The 18,326-nt window shown below is 43.8% G+C and overlaps 2 protein-coding genes across 2 annotated transcripts; both read left to right on the forward strand.

Moving 5' to 3' along the window:
- Window positions 1–5,311: 5,311 nt before the first annotated feature.
- On the forward strand, window positions 5,312–9,443 carry LOC123103160 (vacuolar-sorting receptor 1). Its single transcript, XM_044524658.1, has 12 exons — window positions 5,312–5,859; window positions 6,325–7,014; window positions 7,098–7,186; window positions 7,274–7,343; window positions 7,434–7,517; window positions 7,633–7,709; window positions 7,815–7,896; window positions 8,069–8,151; window positions 8,245–8,302; window positions 8,588–8,716; window positions 8,931–9,037; window positions 9,132–9,443. The coding sequence occupies exons 1-12, from the start codon at window positions 5,538–5,540 to the stop codon at window positions 9,228–9,230; spliced, it is 1,890 nt and encodes a 629-aa protein (XP_044380593.1). The 5' UTR covers window positions 5,312–5,537; the 3' UTR covers window positions 9,231–9,443.
- Window positions 9,444–10,501: 1,058 nt separating this feature from the next.
- LOC123103161 (chalcone isomerase-like protein 2) lies at window positions 10,502–11,725 on the forward strand. Its single transcript, XM_044524659.1, has 4 exons — window positions 10,502–10,673; window positions 10,763–10,867; window positions 10,953–11,105; window positions 11,190–11,725. Coding segments are annotated over exons 1-4 (654 nt in total). The 5' UTR covers window positions 10,502–10,672; the 3' UTR covers window positions 11,585–11,725.
- Window positions 11,726–18,326: the final 6,601 nt, after the last annotated feature.

Here is an 18,326-nt window from a genome sequence, read left to right on the forward strand (position 1 = left end):
GGAACTCATCCGGTGTCCGAATATAGTCATCCAATATATTAATCTTTATTTCTCGACCATTTCGAGACTCCTCATCATGTCCGTGATCATATCCGGGACTCCGAACTACCTTCGGTACATCAAAACACATAAACTCATAATACCGATCGCCACCGAACGTTAAGCGTGCACACCCTATGGGTTCGAGAACTATGTAGACATGACCGAGACACGTCTCCGGTCAATAACCAATAGCGGAACCTGGATGTTCATATTATCCCCCACATATTCTACGAAGATCTTTATCGGTCAAACCGCATAACGATATACGTTGTTCCCTTTGTCATCGGTATGTTACTTGCCCGATATTCGATCGTCGGTATCTCAATACCTAGTTCAATCTCATTACTGGCAAGTCTCTTTACTCGTTTCGTAATGCATCATCTCGTAACTAACTTATTAGTCACATTGCTTGCAAGGCTTATAGTGATGTGCATTACCGAGAGGGCCCAGAGATACCTCTCCGACAATCGGAGTGACAAATCCTAATCTTGATCTATGCCAACTCAACAAACACCATCGGAGACACTTGTAGAGCATCTTTATAACCACCCAGTTACGTTGTGACGTTTGATAGCACACTAAGTGTTCCTCCGGTATTCGGGAGTTGCATAATCTCATAGTCATAGGAACATGTATAAGTCATGAAGAAAGCAATAGCAATAAACTAAAGGATCATAGTGCTAAGCTAACTTATGGGTCTTGTCCATCACATCATTCTCTAATGATGTGATCTCGTTCATCAAATGACAACACATGTCTATGGCTAGGAAACTTAACCATCTTTGATTAACGAGCTAGTCAAGTAGAGGCATACTAGGGACACTCTGTTTGTCTATGTATTCACACATGTACTAAGTTTCTGGTTAATACAATTCTAGAATGAATAATAAACATTTATCATGATATAAGGAAATATAAATAACAACTTTATTATTGCCTCTAGGGCATATTTGCTTCATCGACATCTAGAAGCAATACAAGATCGTCGACAACAGACATGAGAATGACTCTGTGGTTGATCTTGATGCGACCATCATCAATCCCTCCTACATTGGCATGAAATATGGCATTGATATGGAGAACCTGCATGCACATGAGAGCAACCCCTAGACCCAGAGTACATCATTTACATGGCGAAGGACGCTTATGCAAGCTACGACATGTGCATGCGGATCTTGGATATGAGCACGTGTTTGCCTTCTATAACAAAGGAGTCCACGGAGAGCCATATCGTTGGCAAGCGCCCCAGGAAGACGTAGATGGTGTAGTGTGTGCACCTAAGTGGCTTATATTTTTTATTGTTTTATGCATAGTGTATGCTTTAAAATATTGTATGTAAGAACCCATGAACCTCTATAGCACAAGGCAAAGGAGCCAACCACCCTTCACCAGCCAGTTGGTCTCCACAGTATACAACAATGGGGTGGATCGACAGACTCCACTCTGCCAAACAGACAACCGCAGCATCCAGAGACCTTTACCCGGTGGCGCCAAACAAACATGTAGCCCTAGAGGGCACCGAGCAGGGCAACGCAATATCGGTTTCTAGAAATCCCGGGTAAATGACCTTTAAATAGATGAGGCAAAACATGTGAAGTGAGGGGGCAACAGACAACAGACGGGGCGGGACCGAAAGGCCAAAGAATTCTACCCCTCTTTGCATTTTCAATGCAGACCAACCATAATCTCATGGCAGGCGACTGAACATATATATGCATAGACGAATGGCCGTCATAGGCTCATGCCTTGCCACAACTAAACCCGGGTACGAGAACCCATGCACCACTCGTGGCATTGACACCGAAAATCGACTCGGCAAAAGACACCTCGCAATTCACTATCGCTGGTGAAGGCCCCATCCGTGCTTAACCAGGTGACATTCAATGTCGTGTTTGCCAAGCAGATAAAGACCCTGACTATTTCCCTGAGGTCAGAATTCTACAGATTGATACTTATGGATCTCTCCCCACCAAAAACCAGCCCACCTGATTTTCACATGGGCTCTCCTCCCACCCTTGATTTCCAACCAAAACATCCCACAACAGAGCATAAGTCCATTTCCATATGATGTATCCGTAGATGTAGAAAAGCCGTTCCTTCCTACCTACGTCCAACTCTGGCTCACATTGAGTTGTGGTCGACCCCAGGGAAACAGGTCACGGGCTGGGATGAAAGGAGCAAACCCACCTTATACGTCCGCCCAGACACCAGCTCGGTGCCAGTAGGCCTTTGGGTGGGATAGCCGAGTAGGCAAACTAACCCCACGTCTATTCCAAATGCATGTTGATTAAGATGGCTTCGAGAATTGAACAGTCAAATGGATGGACGACCGGACATGACACGATGGTGTATCGTCGCCCTCTGATGTTTGATCGCCCTTCCATGCAAGCCTTTCGACTCCTTCCTCGTATAAAGCAAATACCAGCAAGGCCAGTGCACCCAACTCTCCTCCTTTCTCTCCAGAGCGTCGCAATGGCCTCTCCACCTTCTTCAATGTGTGAAGCACCATCTAGTATATGTAAACAGAAGCACCATCCGATAGTCCCACTATTGTGTCCTCTATGTGGAATGGATGAAAAGGAAACTTTTCACACGTTTGTAACCTTCCCAAATGCGTGCAACTATGGGGTCTCATGAGAGAAGAATGGTCATAGCCAAGAAGAGATGAAGTGCTCAACATGGGAAAGGAGTGGTTACCTTCATGTGTTGCCCAACAAGTTTGATGATGTCCGAGCAATGATAACTATGCTCCTATATCGAAGATGTAATCCCAAACATTACCTTCGATCATACTATGTTGACAATTTCGCTAACAACAAGTGAAGTTAAAAATCATACTGAATTGTGCCACATTGGGGATCTCCTCGAGTTAGCGCGGCCATTGGAATGAAATTCGCATGGGGACCCCTCCCCCAAGTGGAAGCTGCAAAAAAGAAATTATGTTCTTTTGCCGTATATGAAACTAGGTGATTTCCCCGCGTACTACGATGGGAATTTACATATTAATTCAAATGAATTATGTATTAAGACAATGATCTAAATCAAAAGGTACAACTTTTTTAATGTAGAAATGTTGCATACTTACACTGCGTGTGAACGACGAGTATGCATGTGGTTTGCATGGGGCTATAAAATAGTAACAGTGGACGCTAACATGATACACTTGGTGAGGTAGAAGGCCGCATGTTGAGAGAATTAGAATTAGTGAGAATCAACTATTTATAAATAGTAGATTTAATGATTAGAAATTATTTATAATAGGACCATCCTGCCCGTGGGAGTTTCATGGAGATTCTATGTAATTATAATATGGCGTCACTTTTGCCAGCTCGAACTCTATGTGTGGACAAAATCATCAAGGGAAAGGCTCAAATATTTTGTGTCTGATGACTCCGAAAGTGGAACCTAAAACTAATATTAAACCCTAGCCATGGCGATTTGGGTTCCCTATATATGGATGGGTTTGTTGAAGAGAATGTTGGCAAAACTCCTCAAAATACCAGATTGCATGCGTAGCCGACCTTAACTCTAGGACGCCAATATCTAGTGTTTGATCGCCGGGAGCTGCCCCCAACGAATGAACCATTCGCTAGGGGATCTGCTCCCAACGACCCTTTCTGCTCGTCCGCTAGTTGGCAGCCCAGCGCGACCTCCTAGACCCAAAAGGCCTAGTTATTTTTTAAATGCCACATTACAAGTTTCATTTTTTTGATTGATCCATATTTTCTTTCGCCATCCTAAACTTAAAAACTGCCATCCTCTAGATATGTGCTCCTTGCCGGTATAAAATATGTGCTCCTTCGTCTCCTTAATTACCTTCATCTTCTTCTCCTCTCGTTCCACTCATGTAATTAGGCAAAGTTACTGATGTTGTTCTCCCTATTCATCTTCTCCAAGAAAAAGTAAATTTTTATTGATCGGGTGTTCTAACAGCTTCTTCAAATTTAAGTAGTGGATCTGCGTCATCCGTGTTGTCTCCATGGCGACTCGGTGTCTATGCATGTTCCGATCAAATTTTCCATTAGTGTTGCTGCGTCTAAGCATCCCCTAGAACAAAGAGAAAGAGAGAGAGAGTGTGTGTTGCATATATTTTGGAGGGTAACTATATTGGATTGGTATGTGCAACCCCAGAAAAGATTGTGGAATATACCACATAAATGGCGATTGGATTTGTATTGGAATCATTTTGTACTATAGTATTTGTGCACGTGCTCAAATTTATGAATAGTTCATTCTATCATCTACATAATACATACCATATACATATTTGACGGTTTACCTGGGAGACTTTCTAATTCACCTTCATCGATAGAACGGACCCAACACACTATGCCTCCTGACATTTTTTTTTCAATGAGCTTCTACTATTCGATGAAAGAGTTTATTTATAATATTAAACATTATAAGCAACAAATTCCCGCAGCAACGCGCGGGTCTCATCTAGTTGACATTAAAATTTTCATCCTCTTTATAATAAATATCCCATTTCAACAATAATAAAAATGTCACGCTCTCCAAAATAAAACTGCCACCTGTTAATAATAAAAACTACCATCTCCTAATAATAAAATGCCATCCTTTTGACAAAAGGTAAAAGTTTTCATATTACTAATAATAAATGACATGCTCTTAAAAATAAAACTGCCATTCTTTTAATAATGAAAGTGCCATGTAATTAATTATTAAAATGCCATGCTCGAATTAAAAACTGCCATGGGGGCATTGTAAAAACATGGGCAAAATTGTCATGCTAAATATAATAAAAATGCACATGACACATTTAGAAAAATATCGCCTCCAAAAATTATAGAGATTTTCGTTCTATCAAGCAGTGGCAACTTTCAGGATTTTGTTTGCAAATGAAATAACGAATTTAAAACAAAATAACTTGAATATATAAAAGTTGTTTGAGCGGAAAGTGTTCACAACCACCTCTCTAGCCTACCTCTCTGCTTCTTCTTTTTTTTTGAAGGAAAAAGAAAAAAGGACGCTCGCCAAGAGATGAGCCACAACGACCACTTTCAGAGAGCTGACATGGTGTCGGATTTGCGTTAAGATCTGTGTGACTAAATCAGACGGCAGGGACATTGTTTGCTGAAACCTGACTGAGGGTCGCCAATTACCTCTATTTTCATGTACTAATAAAACTTACTAATTCCACCAGAAAAAGGAACCAAAACAGAACAAAGAAGAAGTGTTCAACTCTACGACGCTTTTGGTAAAGAAAAAAACAAAGTAAAAGAGGTTTTACCACCATGGCCTCTACGTAGTCCGTACCCTTCTCCCTTCCCGCAACCATCTTCTCCCCTAAAATCTCCCCAACTCCCAACTCCTCCGCCCATCCAAATACCATAAACGCACTCCAACACCTTCCTCCGCGTCCTAAAGTACCAGTCTTTCCGCTAAATCCCGCTTATCCCCCCGTCTTTCCTCGCCCGTACAGCCCCCGGAACCAAGATCGATCCTTCCTCGAGGCCCAGTCGCCGGATTGGAGCATGAGGCTCCGATCCGCGCCGCCGGCGACGCCGCGGCTGCTGCTGTTGCTGGCCGTGCTCCTGTACGGCTTCTGCTGCTGCTGCGAGGGGAGATTCGTCGTGGAGAAGAACAGCCTCAAGGTCACGGCGCCGGACTCTCTTAAGGGCAGCTACGAGTGCGCCATTGGCAACTTCGGCGTGCCGCAGTACGGGGGCACCATGGTCGGCGTCGTCGCCTACCCTAAGTCCAACCGGAAGGCCTGCAAGAGCTTTGACGACTTCGACATCTCCTACAAGGCCAAGTCCGGGTCCTTGCCCACCTTCTTGCTAGTCGACCGGGGAGGTGAGCAGATTACTGTAGAGAATTGTTTCCTTTCCTTTTGCCTGCACGGATATAATTGGCCCTAGAAGTGAGATAAGTATCTTTTGTTAATTCGTCTAGTCTTTTCTGTGCGTTGAAAATTAGATCTTGGCATGTGATGATAGTGATTGAGCTGAATGTTAGTTGACCGGATTTCGTACAACGACGAAATCCCTGTCTTACAGTCTGGGTCACACTTAGAATCTGAAAAGCCTTTACCGTGAACACCTCCTGTGATTTCTTTAGTACCCATGTCACTTTCTTGGTGTTTGACCTCTCTGTGATGTTCCGCTGATTTTGTTTCAGCCGATTCTTGTTTAACATTCTTATTTGTCTGCTTGGCCATGTTGCATTCTACTCGGTCAATTAAAATATGCTCAATCATGTTGTGTTTAAGTAAAATATGCCGTTGATTACATAAAACATGGTTTTTCCTGTTCTATATAGATTGCTTCTTCACAAAGAAGGCATGGAATGCTCAGAACGCGGGAGTGGCGGCTATTCTGGTTGCTGATGACAAGGACGAGCCTCTAATTACAATGGATACACCTGAAGAGAGCGGAAGGGCTGATTATTTAGAGAACATCACCATACCATCAGCGCTGATAACAAAGAGCTTTGGGGACAGACTCAGGAAAGCAGTCGATGGCGGTCACATGGTTAATGTGAATTTAGATTGGAGGGAGTCCCTGCCTCACCCTGATGAGCGTGTTGAATACGAGTTCTGGACCAACAGTAACGATGAATGTGGTCCCAAATGCGACAGCCAGATTGATTTCGTTAAGAGCTTTAAAGGACCAGCACAGATACTTGAGAAAAAGGGATACACACAGTTTACTCCTCATTACATTACCTGGTATTGCCCGGAGGCCTTCACACTAAGCAAGCAGTGCAAATCCCAGTGTATCAACCATGGAAGGTACTGTGCACCTGACCCGGAACAGGATTTCAGCAAAGGGTATGACGGGAAAGACGTGGTGGTTCAAAATTTGCGTCAAGTATGTGTTTATAAAGTTGCGAAGGAGAATAAGAAACCTTGGTTATGGTGGGACTACGTGACCGATTTTGCAATCCGCTGCCCAATGAAGGAAAAGAAGTATACCAAGGAATGTGCTGATGGAGTTATCAAGTCACTTGGTATGTTGGTCTTTGCATCGCCTCTTTATTATCTTTTAAGGTGAAGTGTAGATAATTGTATTGAACATGTTCATGATTTTCAGGACTTGATCACAAAGCAATAGATAAGTGTATTGGTGATCCAAATGCTGATGAAGAAAATCATGTGCTGAAAGCTGAACAGGATGCTCAGGTTAGTACTTGGTACTTTTGTATGATTTATTTCTTCCATTCACCCCGCTTGTGATCATGTTGTATCATAATGGACCGTCTTACATAGATTGGCAAAGGTGCTCGTGGTGATGTCACTATCTTACCAACACTGGTCATTAATAATAGACAATACAGAGGTGTGTGCTCCGTCCACCAATGCAAATAACTATAGCTACCAGCAAAGTTACGTGGTTCTGGTTGTGCTTATCCTAACATTTGCTTCTCAGGGAAACTTGACAAAGGGGCAGTTCTTAAAGCACTTTGTGCAGGTTTCCAGGAAACCACTGAGCCTGCCGTCTGCTTGAGTGAAGGTTAGTGCATTCATGTCCATACCCTTTTCCTTGGTGCTGCTTTGTGAGTAGGGCAAGCATAACCTGTCTTGTATCCTTCTCTTAAACATCTTCAAATCTTGTTATCCAATTGTAGATATACAAACCAACGAGTGCTTGGAGAATAATGGTGGCTGTTGGCACGATAAGGCTGCTAACATATCTGCATGCAAGGTACTTGTGGTGGTCTTATCTTCTCTGCTAAGTTCTAGTTCATGGGATAACACTCTTCTCTTTTTAGCATATGCATATGATGTTACTTGTGTGTTGTATATGTAGGATACTTTCCGTGGTAGAGTTTGCGAATGCCCGGTTGTGAAAGGTGTAAAATTTGTTGGTGATGGCTACACCCATTGTGAAGGTACCTATACAAGGAAATTAGGATAATATTTTCTTTGTTTATTTTTCAGTATTGAAATAATGTCATGGACCATACCCTGCCTCTGATAGTACTTTCTACCACTCTAACCCTATACCCGAACAAGCAAGTTTAGTCTCATTGAATATTGTTATACCTGCCCTTGTTATTTTAGCTTCAGGATCTGGTCGCTGTGAGATTAACAATGGTGGATGTTGGAAAGAGACCAGGAATGGCCTGACACACTCTGCCTGCACTGTAAGTCATCAGTTCAGATTTTTGCTAACCTTAATGCTGCCACATGTATTATCTGAAATCTAAAGGCATATTTCTGGTGTTCATAACCTGCAGGATGGTGGCTGTAAATGTCCAGTTGGGTTCAAAGGTGACGGTGTCCACAAATGTGAAGGTAAGAGTCAGTCCCCAAACTCCATTATGCTATCACAAGTGTTTGTTTGCCGTGCAGAATTAGTAGCTTTCGGTGCGCAAATATGAATATGAACCTATAGAAACAATTCTTTTGGACTAACCTGTAGGTTGTAGTTTTTAAAAAATAACAAAAATGTTTTGTGTTTGAGTGAAGAAATATGAATATCCACCTAGAATTCCATCACAATCCAAGCACACTGAACATTGTTGGTCATATTATTGGCACTCCTTAGTTGCTGTGCTGATGTGAAATATTTTGTGCTAGATGTTGATGAGTGCAAGGAAAGGACTGCATGCCAGTGCAAGGAATGCAAATGCAAGAACACTTGGGGAAGCTACGAGTGCGGGTGCGGTGGTGGCTTGCTGTACATGAAGGAGCATGATACGTGCATAAGTATGTGCATATCTCCTATAACAAGCTTACTATTGCCCCAGCAGTTGCGCCTATATACTTAAGCTAATTAAACCTGTGATATTTGGAGGCCATAAGATCCCCCAAAATGCAGGCTAGCTATAATAATCTATATGATGCTCGCTCATCTTATTTGTGTTTGTTTCTTCAATAGATTATCTATTAAAAGCTTACAAAGTCAACACATTTTATTCAGGCAAGGATGCAGGAGCACGGGTAGGCTGGAATTTCCTATGGTTTCTATTGTTTGGCCTAGCGGCAGTAGGAATCGCAGGATACGCGGTGTACAAGTACAGGATCCGGGTAAGATACTTGTACAGATTGACTGTTAGACATGGACAACTCTAGGCTGTCGTCTAAACCTTGTCTGTACTGCTTTTTTTTTCTACATATACAGAGCTACATGGATTCAGAGATCCGCGCTATCATGGCGCAGTACATGCCCCTGGACAACCAAGGAGAGATCCCCAACCATTCTCACCATATTGAGATGTGAAGAGCAGCAGCACAGTTGGTATGTTTCAGCTTATTGGAAGGATGATTAGAGGAAGAGAAGAACACTTGTCTTGCATATGTTGTGTGTAGCGTACTCGGTCAGACCATCCTGTAAATTCGTTGGTAGATCAAACTGGAAGAGAAACACTTTCCTTGTATGGTGTGATCAGCTCTTCCTTTTCTGTTTTTTAATAGGAGAAGAGATGCCAAACCATGTCATGTGTGCTTCTTTTAACTACTAGGTTCTCCTTTTTAACCCATGGTGATGATTATACTAAATTAGAGATTTGTTAAACTGGATGTAGATTAGTAGTAGTTCCAGCTGTCTTGCGTTGGTAAAAGAGGAGGAAGATAAGAGTACACGGTAGTAGCTTAACATCTCTCTAAAGGCTAAGTAGTAGTAGTATGATAATAATTGCATACCAGTACTTGAATTAGAAAGGGTGGCTGGATCATGTTAGGTTGTTGTAGAGGCCACGTCCGATTTTGATTGCAGGGAGTGGGACTCTCCAACAAATTTTGGAAAGGAATGGAATGACCTGCCTCTGTGCCCACTAACCCTGCACGCCTTCTACACCTTACCCTGTCCCCGCCTTATATACGAAAAAACAAAAAGACAATGGTGGATGCAGGAAGATGCTAGCAAGTACGGTTTAAGCTCCATCGCAAAATGCGTGTCTTAGATTTATCCAGATACAGAGGTTGTATCTTGTACACCTTACCTTGTCTCTGCAAAATGCTTGTCTTAGATTTAAACAGATGGGGTGTTGTATCTTCTAAACCTTACCCTGTCCTTGCATTGCCTTCTGTACGAAAAAACAAAAAGGCAATGGTCGATGTTGTATCTTCTACACCTTACCCTGTCCCTGCAAAATGCTTGTCTGTCCCTGCCTTCTATACGAAGAAACAAAAAGGCAATAGTAGATGCAGAAAGATGCTAGCAAGTAGGAGTATTACCCTCATCCCAAAAATCTTGTTTTACATTTGTCTAGATACAGATATATCTAACACTGAAACATCTAGACAAATCTAACCTCTGTCTCAAATCACCTGTCTTAAGTTTGTTTAGATAAAAGATGTATCTAACACTAAAACGTGTCTGCATAAGTAGAAAAATCTAAAACAAATAATCAGAAACGGAGGGAGCACGTAGTAAAAGGAGAACCATTTGCGTGAACGATTGTTGACCACGAGATGCACCTAACCCCCTAAACCCTCCGCTGTTTGTTTGGACGCTTACTTCAGTGGTAGTTGTATCTCACAGTCTCAGTACAGCCACATGTCCACCCCTGCTATTCCCACCTACCCCTACTCCACCCCCATCGCACGGAAGCACGACGATAAAACGCCCACACTCTTCCATCTCTGCCATAACAAACGCAAAGCTGCTCCATCAACTTCCTCTTTGTTTCTCTTTCATCTGTTGACCTCTGCAAGAAAACAAGTAAGCTTCTCCAGTTCTACTCTTATTAACTATCATGAGTGAAAAAGAAAATATATTCAGCTTTTGATCGAATTTCGCTTGAACTGCAGTGGGATCGGAGCAGGAGAAGAAGGCCGCCGCCACGGTGGAAGTGGAAGGCATCCCGTTCCCGCGGGAAATCGCCGGCGCCAAGGCGCTCTCGCTCGTCGGCCATGGCAAGCACCAGAATCCTGGACTGACGAAACCGATACGAATGCATCTTTTTTTATTTTTGACGAAAGTAAGTTCTTCAACGTGCAGGCGTCACGGACATTGAGATCCACTTCCTTCAGATCAAGTTCAACGCCGTCGGGGTCTACCTCGACGTCGACGGCGCCATGGAGCATCTGCAGGGCTGGAAGGGGAAGAGCCAGCTGATGGAGGACGAGGCTTTCTTCGACGCCCTGGTCTCCGGTGAGACGATGGATGCATGACAATCGACCTCCGACAAGTGACGTTGGTCATATGTTTCTGACACGATGTTGCGCGTGCATGCAGCTCCGGTGGAGAAGGTGCTGAGGGTGGTGGTGATCAAGGAGATCAAGGGGTCGCAGTACGGCGTGCAGCTCGAGAGCTCCGTCAGGGACCGCCTCGTGGCGGCGGACAAATACGAGGACGACGAGGAGGAGGCGCTCGAGAAGGTCTCCGACTTCTTCCAGTCCAAGTACTTCAGGCCCGGCTCCGTCGTCACCTTCCACTTCCCGGCCACGCCCACCGCCGCGCCAGAGATAACGTTCGTGACAGAAGGCAAGGAGGAGGCCAAGGTGGCGGTGGAGAACGCGGCCGTGGCGGAGATGATCCAGAGGTGGTACCTCGGCGGCGAGTCGGCGGTGTCGCAGACCACCGTCAGGAGCATCGCTGATAGTTTCGCGGCAATGCTCTCCTCACCATGATTCTTTTTTTTGAGGGCACCATGATTCTTTTTTTACAAGTGCTGCTTACCTGCTTTTGCAATAAATCGATAAGTCACGATGAAATATTTCAAAAAACACTTGCTGGCGAAGCCTTACCGGAACTTTGGCAAGTCGATCCAACGCTGTACATCCAACCATTTCTAATTTTTTCGATAAAGAGCACTTTATTATATAGAGTAAACGATTTAAGTATTACATCCGGTCTTTCATAACTAAGATACACACAAGTGAATGGTAAATTTAATCAGCACTCGCTTTCTCTAGGTGACGATCCATAAATAGAATTATATCATCAGCATATTGAAGGATAGAAAGTCCACCATCGACAAGGTGATCAACTACCCCATCAATTTGACTATCAACGTTTGGATGCTCAATCATGACAAATAACATATCAACCATTATATTAAATAGCACGGGCAATAATGAGTCACCTTGTATCAATCCTTTCTTCGTTTCGAAGTAGCGGCCAATGACATCATTGACTTTAATGGCCACACTACCTCCTCAAACAAAGCTATGAATCAAAGTGCGCCACTCTGTAGAGAAGCCTTTCATTCTGAGAGTCTGTTGAAGAAAATACCACTTGATTTTATCATAAGTTTTCTCAAAGTCAATTTTGAGGACTACCCCATTCAACTTATTCCGATGTAGTTCACGAACCATTTCATGAAGGATTACCACCCCATCTAGGATATTTCTACCTTGCATGAGAGCAGTATGGGAAGGGCGAACCACATGGTCAGCCATTGAGTTTATCCTAATCATCGCAACTTTCGTGAAGATTTTAAAACTAACATTAAGGAGGCAAATATGTCTATACTGTTGTATCCTTACCGCCTCATTAACCTTAGGCAATAAAATTATCTCACCAAAGTTTAGGCGAAACAAATCTAGTTGTCCAGCATGGAGGTGGCCAAACAAATCTAGAAGGTTCGGTTTGATAACCTCCCAGAAGTTCTGATAGAACTCAGCTCAAAGACCATTTGGACCCGGGGCCTTGTTGTACTCAATTAGGAAAACCGCCTTCTTTACCTCCTCCTCGGAGGAAGGATCTGTTAGAAGGTTATTTTTCTCAAATAGAAACTTGGGGAATATCATCTATTTGGGACTCATCCATCGAGAAGTTACCCTCTTCTCGAGCCCCAAACAGATTTTTATAATAATTAGTAATATACAATTTAAGTTGCTCATGACCTTCAATCGTACTCTCCTCCTGTATAAGAGAATGAATAAGTTTCTTCGGGTGTATGCCATTGACTACATAATGAAAGTATCTAGTATTCGAATCCCCTTTGAGAATAAATTGAGAGTTTGAATGCTGGTACCATTTGAGCTCCTCTTCTCTTAGAAGTCAAGCTATTTGTGCATTTGATTGGCTCTTGATTGCAATTTCATGTTCAGATAGCGGTCGAACCTCTGCTAGAGCTTCCAAGTCGTCAATAATAGACGTGAGATGAACCTTCTCTTTTTTGAGGATACCCACAGTATGCCTAGCCCAACCACTAAGGAACTTACATATTGCATGTATTTTATTATTCCATTTGTGTATTGGAGTACGCCCAGCAACAGGTTTCTCCCACACTTCCTTGACCATATCATGAAAGCATCACGGAGAAGCCAACCAAGTTCAAACTTTAATTTGCGTATACTCTGTGGTCGTGGCAAACTAGTGGTTAGAAGATGGGGGCATGGTCAGAGAGAGCCTCGACATGAGGTAATGCATGCATAAAAACCATAGGGAATTTAGATTCCCATTTTCTATCTGTTAACATGCGATCAAATTTCTCGTATGTTGGTTTGGGAAGACTGTTTGCCCAAGTGAGTGTTCTCCAATGATGGAAACCTCTCGTAAATCAAGACTCTCAATAACAATGTTGAACAGGAAAGACCAATGACGATCAAACCTACCACGACTTTTCTCGTTTGGAAATCTTAGCAGATTAAAATCACCACCTATCAGAATAGGACATGGATTATATTTTGCCAGATTAACCAGCTCACGAAGAAAGTCGGCCTTGAATTCATCCTGGGCTGCACCATACAGAGCGACAAGAGTCCATGTGAAGTTGTTGACTTTGTTATGGATATGGATTTTAATATGATATTTACCATTCGAACTAGCCAACACATCCATAGTCCTACTATTCACGCCAAGTAATATGCCCTAGAATGACTCCTAGGCGAACGTGAAATACAAGTGAAGTCTATGCTGCTCGAAAGACGGTTAATAAGATTCACGTCTACCCGTTTCTGAAATAGCAAAAAAATTCTAGATCATGCACCCTATTGCAATCCGCAATGAATAAATATTTAGCCAAGTCACCAAGACCTCCGCTATTATAAAACATGTCATTCATTATGAAGCAATGGAAGATTTAGACATTTTGGCCCTCTTAGATGACTTTTGACCCTTTTTCGAACGAGAGGCTTTAGATTTACATTGGGATGCTGTAAGTTCATGCAACGAACTAAGCCCAGGTTCATCCAAGCCCACATCCAAATCCTCTTCCACTACATGAGCTAGGAGCTGGCTATCTACTGTGGCATGCTCCTCCTCCTCATCTAGATGAGGGGGATTGGGTTTGCTAGAAACCAGTGGAGTAACCTTTAATCGGCCATACTCCATATGACTCAAAGCATTAGTCAAAACAGAAATTTCCATCTCATTAGTACCTAGACTAAGACCAACATTATTTAGGTTTGAAGCAATTGTAGTAATAGAGAAAATTAAAAAGACTTGGATGACAAGAATATACCTGTGTTGTTGAGGTTATGTGATACGTCTCCAACGTATCTATAATTTTTGATTGCTCCATGCTATATTATCTTCTGTTTTGGACATTATTGGGCTTTATTATCCACTTTTATAGTATTTTTGGGACTAACCTATTAACCGGAGACCCAACCCAGAATTGCTATTTTTTTTGCCTATTTTAGGGTTTTGAAGAAAAGGAATACCAAACGGAGTCCAAACGGAATGAAACCTTCGGAAATGTGATTTTTGGAACAAACAAGACCCAGGAGACTTGGACCCTACGTCAAGCAACCAACAGGGAGGCCACGAGGTAGGGGGCACGCCTACCCCCCAGGCGCGCCCTCCACCCTCGTGGGCCCCCTGTTGCTCCACCGACGTACTTCTTCCTCCTATATATACCTACGTACCCCCCAACGATCAGATACGGAGCCAAAATCCTAATTCCACCATCGTAACTTTCTGTATCCACGAGATCCCATCTTGGGGCCTGTTCCGGAGCTCCGCCGGAGGGGGCATCGATCATGGAGGGCTTCTACATCAACACCATAGCCTCTCCATGAAGTGTGAGTAGTTTACCTCAGACCTTCGGGTCCATAGTTATTAGCTAGATGGCTTATTGTCTCTTTTTGGATCTCAATACAAAGTTCTCCCCCTCTCTTGTGGAGATCTATTCGATGTAATCTTCTTTTGCGGTGTGTTTGTTGAGACCGATGAATTGTGGGTTTATGATCAAGTTTATCTATGAACAATATTTGAATCTTCTCTGAATTCTTTTATGTATGATTGGTTATCTTTGCAAGTCTCTTCGAATTATCAATTTGGTTTGGCCTACTAGATTGATCTTTCTTGCAATAGGAGAAGTGCTTAGCTTTGGGTTCAATCTTGCGGTGTCCTTTCCCAGTGACAGTAGTGGCATCAAGGCACGTATTGTATTGTTGCCATCGAGGATAACAAGATGGGGTTTTCATCATATTGCATGAGTTTATCCCTCTACATCATGTCATCTTGCTTAAAGCGTTACTCTATTCTCTTGAACTTAATACTCTAGATGCATGCTGGATAGCGGTCGATGTGTGGAGTAATAGTAGTAGATGCAGGTAGGAGTCGGTCTACTTGTCTTGGACGTGATGCCTATATACATGATCATACCTAGATATTCTCATAACTATGCTCAATTCTGTCAATTGCTCAACAGTAATTTGTTCACCCACCGTAAAATACTTATGCTCTTGAGAGAAGCCACTAGTGAAACCTATGGCCCCCGGGTCTATCTTCATCATATTAAATCTTCCAATACTTAGTTATTTTCTTTACTTTTATTTTACTTTGCATCTTTATCATAAAAATACCAAAAATATTATCTTATCATATCTATCATATCTCACTCTCGTAAGTGACCGTGTAGGGATTGACAACCCCTTATCGCGTTGGTTGCGAGGATTTATTTGTTTTGTGTAGGTGCGAGGGACTCGCGCGTAGCCTCCTACTAGATTGATACCTTGGTTCTCAAAAACTGATGGAAATACTTACGCTACTTTGCTGCACCACCCTTTCCTCTTCAAGGGAAAACCAACGCAAGTGCTCAAGAGGTAGCATTATGCACCACTTTACGACGCATTGCCTTGGCCAAGGAATCCTCATTCCTATCGATCCACCCATCCTCAGCAATCGTATGTCGGCTACTACGACGAGACGGGGTCATCTCCACTGAAGCATGCCACATGTGCTTAGTTGTCGGTGGAGGGGATGAAGTTGGTGTAGAAACCCCCTCCCCAACAACATCGATCAAAGGCTCGGGTGAAGATGACACAATGGTCGGTGTAGACGGAGCAGGAGCACCGGTCGATGTAGTCGGAGCAAAAGTTGTGGTCGGTGGGGATGCAACCCCTGTCGAGACCACCAACTCCTTCACATCAGTGATTAGGGTAGGGACCCCCTGTGAGGATGACGACCCAGTCATGGTGTCCGGCTTCCGGCCCAGCCACTGCACGTGTAGGCCGGCCTGCTGCACTGCAGCGCCCGCCGAGGCCTGCACAGCCGTGCCCGCCGATGTCTTCACCATGATGAGGCCCGAGGTGCCTCGAGATTAGTCCCGCGGCCTTGCCAGCCCACCGGATGTAGCGAGCGCCACCTCCATCCCTGTTGGCGAAGACGGCCGCGTCGTATGCGTGGTACGTGGAGAGGAAGCTGACAAAGTCTCCTGGCGCGACATCTTTGGTGACCGCTCAAGGCATCCTTGCAACATGGAGTTGGTACAGAGATCCACAACTAACTCAATACCCTGTGGAGTCTCCGAGATAGAGTTAAAAGGGGTCACCACCAATACCGTGGAACCAGCTCCCTGCACATATGAAGAAACAACACTCGGAAGCCCGTGTCAATGCACATGTGTTCATATCAATGCACATGTGTCATATGAACGTCATTAGCACGTGCAGAACTGGATGATGGTTGGTTGGAGGGGTTCCAGGTCTGCTCTGAAGTATGCATCTCGTCATCCTTATCCTTCCCACTGCTATCATTATCCGCATGGTCGCCCTTGCATTTTCATATAAATGTCACAAAATCTGGATCTGGTACATAGCCTGCAGGCTCCCTCTTGAACGTGACTGCATAGCCCTTAAGCTTAACTACCATGTTTGTTGGAATATGTCTGCACCGGATGGTTTGAAACTTTTTGCCATCCAACGTGGTACATCAAATGTCCGTAGACATACAAAATTGTTCAAAATCATACAAACTGGTATCAAACGTAGAAGTGGTTTGTGAGAGTCCGATTGTAGGAGTCTGAACACATTGTGGACAATACCTTGGACCCATCACAAACACATATTTTCTCCCTCCTCTCCCCATAGGGGCGGGCATTCGGTGAATATGATTGGATGGTTGCTACCCATCCCTTGTACGTGGAGACGTGTCCACATACGTTTAGTGTGTCTATTCTGATACACACCATTGGTGTTGCCCTTATATTTTTTTAAAAAGACGGATTACCTCGGTCTTTGCATCAAAATGATGTACGCATGCATCTTTATTAAGTTATTTAACAGAGTCCGGAAAAATAAATACAAAGATCAACCCAAAGCCACCTTCGAGGCAAAAAAGTCGCTACAACTATAACTATATATGAAGATGTGCCCTGACTACATCAACAGTCACCATCTAATCCAGTGGCCTCAAGAAGCCGCCTACCTGGCAAGCTGAGAGCACCAACCGGTTGGGTGTCCTAGAACGTGCACCGCATGCGCACGCTCTAGGATATGCCGCCGCCATCTTCCGCCATCCCATCTTCAGGAGAGATCATTGCATAGACCTTGCCAGGCCCATTTACCATCGACATTACCACGACGCTAGACAACACCACCAGCCTATGCGCGTCCATTAAACCGCATCCAACTCCGAGACTCCACTTCTCCATACCGTAGAGACCCGACATCTTCAATGCGGTAAATGCAACACCACTCCACCTATTGGACATTCCAGTGAACCTTTGCTCAAAAACAATGCCAACGGGAGGGACATCGCCGTGGTCTCTGTCATCATTCGATCTGGGAGACCCTGATCTAGGGTTTCCCCTGGAACAGATGCCTCCTGGAGGAAGAGGGGCATGTCATGTGCACGTGCCAACAGAGCCAAATGGTGCCCATCATCACAAAGCTCTCACATTGACACCTTCAAGAAGGACACGATGCCTTGAGTGTTATCTCCGCCATCGCAGTTAGGATTTTCACCCGAGAAGCGGTGAGGTGGGAAGAGGTAGGGCAGACCCAAACGACATCTCCTAGAAGAATATCAGCACCCGTGGGAGTCATTGTCGTGCCTACCGGAATCGAAAAAAGGAATTTTCCTGATGTGGATCCCCACCTCCCGTCACCACAAAAAAAGACACATCCGTGACATTTTGGGCCGAACGAATTTTTTTGTCATGCTTATGACACTTCTATGACGATAATTGTGACAAAA

The sequence above is a fragment of the Triticum aestivum genome, chromosome 5A (assembly GCF_018294505.1).
Source record: "Triticum aestivum cultivar Chinese Spring chromosome 5A, IWGSC CS RefSeq v2.1, whole genome shotgun sequence".
In the NCBI taxonomy this organism is placed as follows: Eukaryota; Viridiplantae; Streptophyta; class Magnoliopsida; order Poales; family Poaceae; genus Triticum; species Triticum aestivum.